Genomic DNA, 9,771 nt, shown 5'->3' with positions numbered 1-9,771 from the left:
TGTGCCATCACTGCAGTTCTGAAGAGCTGAAAACCACATGAAGGTCTGCCTCCCTATTCTTCCTTCCCTATCTGATCACAAGAGTAGAGTCATTCCTTTTGTCATGCTGTGTTGCATGGCAGCCTGCAAAACGAATGCACAACACTCACCTGGGGACAGTAAACCAGGTTATCACACTTTTGTGCATAAGAGTAGAATACTTACAGTTTGTCACACCCCATGGAGCTCACCACTGCAGTGTAAGTCAACCCATCTTTTCCTTCCCCAATCTTCATTTTACTAGCTCACCTTCCCACCCACATACTTGCAAGCAGTACCCTCTACTTGTCCACGTAAAGCTTAGACTAAAAGCCATTGAAGCCCCATAGACTTCCCTCATAACAACTCTTCCAAACCCTCAGGCATACCTACATTTTCAAATGAGACAGAAGTGACCAGTGTAATTTTTTCTCGTAACGCAGAAAAAACTGTGTTCATTTTATAGTTTTCTTAGAAAAATGTAACATTTCAAATTCTGTTAAGATAGGCAGCTGAAGGCAAAAGGACATTTCAAGGCACAGAGTATCTATAACCTACATTCAACAGCCATTTTAAGTATCCTGAAGAACATTCAAATTGCATAAAAGCATCAGTGAATAAAACCCAACATTAGACGCTGGGAGCACAAGCAGCATTTTATAAGCATTTTATACCAACCCCAGCTTTGTACAAACCACCACAGCTAGCACAGGGAGTTATGGTCATAAATCTTAATGCCATCAAAAGCAGCCCTCAGGAACTCCCAGATGTTTCCTGGGAACTATCTGCATAAAAGCAAGCTGAATGGTATTGTTTTAAGGCTCTTAAAAATATAAGCCTTTTAAAGATAGCTTGTCCAAGAATATTTTGAGTGGTTCCATTACTTACAATAGAGAGGATGCACAATACAAGACTTGGAAGGCTGCAGAAGGTGCATCCACTCATACATACAGAGGCGGGATTTAGGGGAAGGGAGGAAAGGAGAGTAGTGGGATTACAAAGAGTCACAGTGTTTAACATGACACCTCTGAGTGTCTTCTGGACTTACTGCAGCAACCCATCTGCCTAACCTTCAGAGAGGCAAAAGAAATGAAAACTCAGGTCCTCTGCTGTTTGCTCAGTAGCAAGTCTTGCTTCTTCAGAGCAAACATGGGAAGAGCAGAAGGCTAGACTGGGTGAGGGAGCGTCTGTTCTCAGTTGTGGAGCAGGGCTCAGTACGGATGCTGGGCTATCTTGCTTGAGTCAGCCCACTGTGGAGGGGCATCCTGCTGATCAATTGGCTCATAGGTGCTGCGATCCTGGCCTGCACAGGTAACACCTGAGTGGAGATGGAAGAGAACAAGCTTGTGAAAAAATGCAAAAGCACAAGAACAGAATCCTCTAGAATAAACCAACAGCTTAGGAGCACATGTCATGAGCTGCTCTGTGACCTCCCTGGCACCTGTGTTCTGTGATCCTCACTGCACAGGCAGGATATGGGAAAACCCATCCTTTCAACAAAAGCAAAATAGCCAAGATGCATTTGAACATGCTTCTTCATTCCCTGAGAACTGCTCTCTTAGTAGCCACATGGCTGTGTGGAAAGCAAGACTTGCAATACTACGTAGCAGCACGAAAAGCTCCTGTAATAGCATCTTTCAGCAAGATCAAGTTTAAGAGATCTAGTGGGGAAATGAACAGAAAAACCAGAAGCAGCAGGAACCATGGCTAGCTGTCAGCACAGATTTAAGAGCATGAATCATCCATGAACCACTTTATGCCTCAAGTGTGCAACACCATGGCCCTAAATTTGAATTCAGCAGTGCTCCCAGTTCCACTATGAATATGTGTCTATGGTATAAGACTGGCACAAAATAGTGTTACTGTCCAGCAGGCAAGCAGGGAAAGATGACAGACAGAGAATGTGCATGGACAGCTCTTTATTTATAGGCCAGGCATCTGCCATGGCTAGAAAGCAGTGTGAATCAAAGGCGGGCACCAAACTATATGAGAGGCTTGTCTGAAGCAGCAAGGATACCGCCAAGCAACAAAACCAGATTTGTGTGGAAAGCAAACAAGACAAGAGAAGACTAGGAAAAATGCAACATTGTTAGGCTCAAAAGGAAAATGCCAGATAGCAGGAAAATGAGAGGAAATGTGTCAACCACATTCAACACAAAACAACATCCCAGAGTTTGTATGGAAAATCTTGTGAGAAAAGCAATTCAGGCGAGGGTATGAAACTACAATGTGCCAGAATTCCAACCTGTGCCTGAAAAGAGACTTTCAGACAGTATCATGCCTGTGTTGGTATAGTGTGGTTGAAAAGGAGTGCTCCCAAATTCCACCCAAAGGGATGAACTCCCTACGTTCCATGGGATACAAATGTCAACCCCCAGTTACAAGCACATTGAGCAGCTAATAAAAACTGGCACAAACATGGCCCAGAGCAAGGCAATGTAGTTGACTCGCAGGCCTTGTGACCCAGTTCAGACAGCTCTGTCAGGCATTTGCACAAATAGATGATGGAGAAAACATCCACATTCTGTTTGTAGGGAGATGCACATAGCACACAGTGCCTCAAGCCATGGTTTCCTTCCATGGCCTCTCCTCTTTTCACAGGAAGCATTATGTTTGCTAGCACCAAAGCAGCACAAATGACAGCTTTCAAACACTGTCATGCAGTTATACCACCCCTTTTCCTGCATGGCCATCTTAGGGAGGCAAAAAGATAATTGCACCAGGCTGCTGGTTTTGCCAAGGTGAACTTCCACACAGCAAATAATCCCTGGCAGCTGCCCCAGCATGAACTAGCACCAGGCATGCTTGGCAAAGCTGACTGAGACTCAGAACATCCAGCCACAGCCCCTTCTCTCTGGCAAGGCTGCCACACTATCATTAGCAAGTACAACCAGGAGAAAAATGAGTGCCTTCAGGCAAAGTCCCATGAGATGGGCATCAGTCCCATTTTCCAGGTGAGGAAACGGAGGCCCAATAACTAGGACATGTGAGGCCCAGGGAAAGCATGGAGTTAGAAATCCAGCTTGCTTTCCCTCTCATGTGTAATCCAGCTAAAGGAAATGCTGCCTCTATTTTCCCCCAGAAGGAAAAGAAAGGGTTGGCAAAGAGAGAAGGACACCAAAAATCTTCCAACAAGCATGCACAAAGGCAGGAGGAGGAAGAGAGGACAAGCCTCTCAGCTACATTGAATAAGAGAGACTGTAGTCTCTCTTACTCTCTCACAATACCATTGTGGGCAAAATGGATGTCAGATGAGGACTCCATATCTGCAAGGGAAGAGAGGAAGAATGTAAATTTAAGGCCTAAGACACACCAGGACCACAAAATGGGAGAACAGACGTATGAGAGAGAGAAAGAACATGCACTCCCCCCTCCTTGGAAAGGAGGCAGAATCCAGCTGCACAGAGCTCAGGCTGAAGGGTCCAAAGTGCAAGGCAAGTCAGTCCTAACACCAGTGGAGGTGGCCTACACTGACATGGAGGCAGAGGAAGCATCCTACCTAAGTTAAAGGTGTACTCTCCTCCACGCTCCCGATACATTCGATACACCAGGTAGCAGGACAGAGGTTTGAGGAGGAGGCTGAAGATGGCCATGCCTATACTGAATCGCTTCGCATCAGTGAGATAGCTGTTTGGAGGGTAGAAGACAGAGACGTGAATGATGTCTGTGAGGACTGTGAGCAGCAGGCCAGTCAGGAACTGGAAACAAAGAGAGAATGGGACATGAACTGAATAGGGGATTAACCACAAGGAGAAGCAGTTACAGCATCTGTTTCCTGCAAGATCTGTGTTCACACAATCATGCCTTCACCTCAGTATCACACATTACTAACCCTTGACACTGCCCCAGGTAGACAGAGAATCCTCCATGAATGATCTTGTACTTTTCATGCATTTTCTTCACATCTGTCAGACACCTTCTCAGGATTGTTTAGTTTTGCTTGCCAATCTCTTTAATGTTCAGAGAAGGGTTTTATGAAGCCCTCTAACTCAAGCACATTAAACACTTTGAGTCCTCCTCTGGCTTTACAAGTCACAACAACAGGTAAAAAAGTAAGCATGCCTTACCTCTGAGAAGCAAAATAACTGATAGTGAATGCTTCTCACTATGGTTTGCAGTGCTCATAGATTTATATGCTCTCTTAAAAAAAAAAAACCCAAACTAACCCAAACAGGAAATTTGACTTGTTCACAACTGAAATCATCACGAACTCAAAAAAGCTGTCTCCACCCTCTCCCTGAGCAGCCTGGTGGAGGCACATACCCTGACACTCACCATCAAGATGGCATCAAGGGAGTCTCGCTGCACAATGGCCCAGATCCCCACTGCAAGGACACTGAAATTTCCCCAGGCGTAGGAGGCTGGAAACATGTGGTTCATGCATCCCCTGCCAAACAAGACAAAAAACCCCAGCCCACATTCACAATAAGCCTGCAACTGTTTGTTTTGTATTCACCCCTGTTCCCATACAAACACCTCACTCTGATTTAAGATCTTCTTGCACACAGGCAGGCACAAACAGGGAGTGCCAATTCCCCAAGAATATCCCATTCCCAGGTCGAAAGAATACTCCGTTCTCACCCAGTTACCAATCACTCACCACACCGTGAGCAGCCAGTGTACCAGAATGATGGCCTATGGAAAAAAACAAAACAGAGAAGACGACAGGTCAGCAAGTTGAGGGAACTCGAGATCAACATGAAATGACACTATCTTTTTTCCAAGGGACAGGTAGAAAACTCTGGACCCATGAACCAGTGCAGACAGCTGGCAGAGTAACTGGGACATTGAAAACACAAACCCATTTTTCTCTCTGTTGCTGACTGTTTCCTGTGGTGCTACACTGTAGTCATTCATTCTCGTTGTCATCCCTTTTGACAGTTGATTCAAGGCTCACTTAGTCTTTTCTAAATGGGTTATTGATTTTGGAACTCCAGAAGAGTTTGTACAGAAAGCTGGGCAATCTGTTTCACACTATGCTAGCACAGTTTATACATGACCAATCTGGCATCCCATCACCAACAAGGCCATGGATAGTTACGCCTGCAGCTCCCAGCAATTTCACTCCAGTCCTCAGTAAATCCTCCTTTTACCTCCTTCCAGTCTCTTCAGAGCAGCTCAACCTCACTGCAATATTAACAGACCTGAAGGCAACTTGTAGGAATCTGAGAATAAAATCCTGCCATAATACACAGCTTTTCTCACTTCAGCAAAGCCACCAAGGCTCAAATGTGAGCAGTGCCCTAAGTAGCAATAAGATGACGCTGTAACAGATTCTGTACTTTGCAAATGTCCTTTATGAGCCTCATCCTTGTGCTCAAGGGGACAAATACAAGGAGAAAGCATCTTACTGTAACAAGCGACACAAGGATTCTCTTCACCAATACTTGACATTTCTGTAACCAAGGAGACATACTCTACATGTTTATTATGACAGCAAATGGGAACAAAAATATACCACTTCCGTCTTTTTCCATCCCTATATCCATGTGCTCACTCTTGTTGGCCAATCTCAAAGGGAGATTACTCACACTGACTCTCTAAACATTTGTTAAAATCAGAATATGGAAGACAGCCTCACAAAAGAAAGGCCGAAGCCCAGATACATCAGAGGATCCACGGGAATTAGGCATTCTTCCATTTTTTCTGGCTGTGAGAAGGGCTCCAACTGGCACTTATATTGACCCCAGACCCCCACATACTCCCACAAAAAAGAGAAACATAAACTAATTTGGGAAATAAGTAGCGAAAGGCTCAATTATTCAGTGAACGCTGGAAAGCTGCAGGGAGATGGGAGCACTGAGACACTAAAGAAAAAGAAATTTAAATTTAAGATTTACTGACATCCTGCTACATTCATTGACTTAAAACGTCTACCCAGGCTTTAACTTAATGCAAAACTAGTTGCTCAAGAAGAGAGTTAATCACCCACAAAGCTGTGATGGGAGTGAAGCACAGCTGGGAAATCAACAGCAGTGTCACATCTGCTGTGGCTCACGGTGCTCTGTGCAGATGGGTTCGGGGAAGACAGAGCTCTTGCTTCACTGCAGCACCCTGAGCGTTCACCCAGAGTAGCCTAGACTTTGTCACAACTTCACTTCAGACCCTGCTGAAACAGATTTTTATTAATGATTTCTTGTAAGTGCTCATGAAAGCCTACAAAATGCTTCATCACCACCCCCTGCTCTCCCTTCTCCCAAACTGTACCATGGAGACCAGGCAGCAAGTGCTAATCAGTGAAATACAAGATGTTCTAGGATAAGAATGGAGACGTGCAAATAGCATTTACTCAAGAGACTATCGCAACATCAGGGAAATTCTTAATGAGGTGGTATTTAATTGCATGTTACATAGCTGCAAGTGCCCTCCAGGCTCACCAGTTAACATAATGAGGCAGGATGGCTTTTTATTTTAAAGCTGTCTAGATCAATATTGCAGTTATTACATTATGAAGCATGCTTAGTCACCAGCATTAACTGATAGTATGAGGGACTACTGAAATAAACCCAAGGCATTCCCATCCTGGTTATTAGCCCCATACCTGACAGTTCTTCAGGGCACTATGGAATCAGCTGGTGGGTTTGGCTTCTGCTCTAACACAGAAAATGGAGTGTTAACGAAAAACGTGCTTTAAAGCCACAGTTGCTATGTGAGATTAGCTAGTTTGCAGGCAGTCTCCTGATGAGACAGCAGAAGAATCTAAATCTTTTCCATCTGTTCAAGGCCTTAAGACTGTGCCTAACAAAAGCACATGATGCAGAATAACATCCATTGCTTCTTTTGGGAAGGTAACTCCTAAGACTTGAACTAGTGCTGAGAGCAGAAAATAAAGGTGGGACCTCTGTCTCCATCTCTTCCGGGCAGAAGGATGATCATGTGATTAAAAGCATCCCATTGGAAACTGGGAAGAGCTCAGGGGAATTCCTTGCAAATCTCAGCATGTGATGGGATGGAACTAATTGCCAAGCATAAAAATAGCCTAGGTCTGCCTGGGTCTCATTAGATGGGAAAGTCTTTGGAACAGGAACTCCTTTAAACATGCTTCAGCACAAGGTTGAATTTTGACTAAGTTCAAAATTACATGGTTCCAAATTACAGTTATTTTCTTGTAGTATCCAACTTTTAAAGTTTTATTTACTCTTCTTTTTGGTTTTTTAAGTGAGCTCATCTACTGTGTGACATGCTCACCTGAGGATGTGCTAACCAAAACACAGATCTGAGTGGCCACCTGTGAGCATATTCACTATTGAAACAGAGTGATGGTAATGAGTAGTTGGGCAGTGGAACAGGCTATCCAACAGCCTTGTCATGGTTCTATCTTTAGGGATTTTTAAAAGCCAGCTGAATTTTGAGTTGAACTGTTAGATCTAACTTTGAAGTTAGCTTTGCTTTGAGCAGGAGGTTGGATTAGATGACATACAGAGGTCTCTTTTAGTACGAACAATTCTGTGATCCAGGATTTCAAAATGCCCAAGCACAAACTCTATGTTTCCAGGCACACGGATTGTAGAGCATTGTCCAGACTTGATCAGACTCAAACTTTGTATTTTAAGGCTCTGCATAGTTATTGTAATAATCCCAAGCGTCAAGCATTCACTGCAAAAACATGGCTATGCTGCTTCCCACATGCTTTGCTGATCGTTACTATTAGAGCTGAGCCAGTAGAGGATGTTCCTCATCCATTCTAGGGCAATACCTGCTACATGAATTTTATAGCTCTCGAGTAGCTCAGAGACACCTCAAGCCTAAGCCATTGCTCCCTCTTGGAACACGCAGAGTTCAGTCATGCAGTTTTCTTGGAGCTGCTTCTATCACGAGGCTCATCTTTTTTTTATCTCACAGAAGCTGTAAGCAGAGCATGCCAACAAATACCAGTGGTGTGTGTTATTTCCAGTCCCTTTCTGAGTGTCTTTCCCACCTTTGCAATACGTTTCAAGGAACCAGACCCTAACTCAGGAACAGTACAAAGATGAAGGTACAGTTATTAACTCCTTGTCCCCCACCTCTTCAGCTGGAGAGGAGTACCATCAGACTTGACAACAAGGAACTTCTCAATGCTGCAAACAGTTTGCCCAAGACAAGCTCACTCTTATCAAGTAAGAGACTTGGGAATTGTTGTCTGAAGCCAGAGAAGAAAGACAACATTTCAGTTGTGCTCTCACAGGTGACTCATTCATTCAACAAGTCTGTGTTTTCCAGCTCCCCTATCTCCACCTCCCCTGGTAGAACATGTATTTCATGCTAGCAAACTTATAAATCAAATGTCCTTATTTCTCACTGTTGTTTTTAGCATGGGGAGGGGGGGAATCAAACCCAGTTTAAAAATTAAGTAGAAGGAAAGATCTTTCAATCTTCCTAATGCCCTGGGAACCACCAAATAGTCCCAACTTGTCAGAACAAAACATGAGTTCGTTCCCAGATGGTAATGCAATGGCCTTGAAAAATTCATTTGGTTACTTGCCTCTAACAAGGGAAGTTGCTTTTCTTGGTGAACCGGTAAGAGGAGGAAGCATCGTTTTATGAATGCCAAGCTTTTATTTAGCACAGCCCCATGAAAGCCTTCCTCTACAAAGCTGAATTCATAACGGCAGCTGAGATAATGCTGTCCTCCCAGCCAACCTGTAGGCAGCCTGCTCCAAGGCCACAACTTGCCAGCTTTACGGATCAATGGCAGAAAAACCTGATGTGATCAGTGGGATTAATTCTCTGGGTTTTAACCAAAGAAAGCACCTGGAACGTGCTGTACCAACCAAGATACACAAAGGAGCGAAGCTGGGAAAAGGCACCTACCCCGACAGATACCAGGGCTCTGAAAACAGGGGAGACAACAAGAAAATAAGAGGAAAAATTCTGGTATCAGGGAAGGCTTCGACATCAAACACCAACATCAAAAGCAAAAAAGGGATGTTAGCATTCTCCAGCTTGTCTGCAAGGATGCGCTTCTTCCCAGAGTGAAAAGCTTAATGTAAGTCCTTTACATTAAGTGCTGTAAGTCCCATATTTCCCACTTCTCTGGTGACCAGATATTCACCAAAACTTTCACATTGCCCCCAGCGGAATCCCCTCCCAAGAGAGGGCCAATTTCAGTTATCACACCATAACCCCAAATCAGCGGGACCACCTTCCTAAGGTACTTTTCCTGACAAGCACAAACTTCGCCTCCTCGGGATCCGTGCAGTGTCGCCGCTCTGACTGCCCAAGAGCTTTGGTAACGGGTTGGAAACACCAGCCCTGCCTCCTCAGAGGCCTGCACGGCTCCGGACCAGGCCCTCACACACGTCCCGAACAGGGGAGGGCAAGCTCCGGGAGGCCGCCCGGCGAGGAACCGGAAGGACACCCCCCCCCTCCCGGCGGAGCCCCGAACCGGCTGGCGGCCACGGGGGAACAGCCGGAGCGGGCCCTCCCCGCCGGGGAAACCCGGGAGCGGCTCGGCCCAACGGCCCCTACCTTGAGGTTGACAGCAGGCAGCTCCATGGCAGCGGCCCGCCCGCCCCGTGACTCCGGCGGCGGCTGCGGGGCCGGCTCCGGGCCGCCCAGGGGAGGGCGGCGGGGCGGGGGGAGCCGGGACACCGCCCCGCCAGCCCCCTCCGCCGTGGGGCACCGGCACCGGTGGGAAGCGGAGGCCCGGCACCGTGTGTGTGCCCGCTCAGCTGGAGCGCGGCGGGTGTCTTGTGAGACGGCCGTGCTGCAGGCATGGAGGCAGGCCGGGTGCTCTGGCTACCCGATGGGTATGGCACAGCGCTTGCTTCCAAA

At 46.0% G+C, this 9,771-nt stretch overlaps 1 protein-coding gene across 4 annotated transcripts; it reads right to left on the bottom strand.

Moving 5' to 3' along the window:
- Positions 1-472: 472 nt before the first annotated feature.
- AGTRAP (angiotensin II receptor associated protein) lies at positions 473-9,523 on the bottom strand. Of its 4 annotated transcripts, none has more exons than XM_062605070.1 (6): positions 9,466-9,523; positions 4,619-4,653; positions 4,294-4,405; positions 3,518-3,716; positions 3,246-3,284; positions 473-1,336 (listed from the first exon to the last, which is right to left on the bottom strand). In XM_062605070.1, the coding sequence occupies exons 1-6, from the start codon at positions 9,490-9,492 to the stop codon at positions 1,230-1,232; spliced, it is 519 nt and encodes a 172-aa protein (XP_062461054.1). In that variant the 5' UTR covers positions 9,493-9,523; the 3' UTR covers positions 473-1,229. The 4 variants fall into 4 exon arrangements, with proteins under 4 accessions (XP_062461054.1, XP_062461074.1, XP_062461065.1 ...); XM_062605090.1 differs by lacking the exon at positions 9,466-9,523 and adding an exon at positions 6,560-7,202; XM_062605081.1 differs by lacking the exon at positions 3,246-3,284.
- Positions 9,524-9,771: the final 248 nt, after the last annotated feature.

Source organism: Pezoporus occidentalis, unplaced genomic scaffold, assembly GCF_034315485.1.
Source record: "Pezoporus occidentalis ecotype Australia unplaced genomic scaffold, CSIRO_AGI_Poc_V1 ctg119, whole genome shotgun sequence".
NCBI lineage: Eukaryota > Metazoa > Chordata > Aves > Psittaciformes > Psittacidae > Pezoporus > Pezoporus occidentalis.
This window is presented reverse-complemented; position numbering and strand designations above follow the sequence as displayed.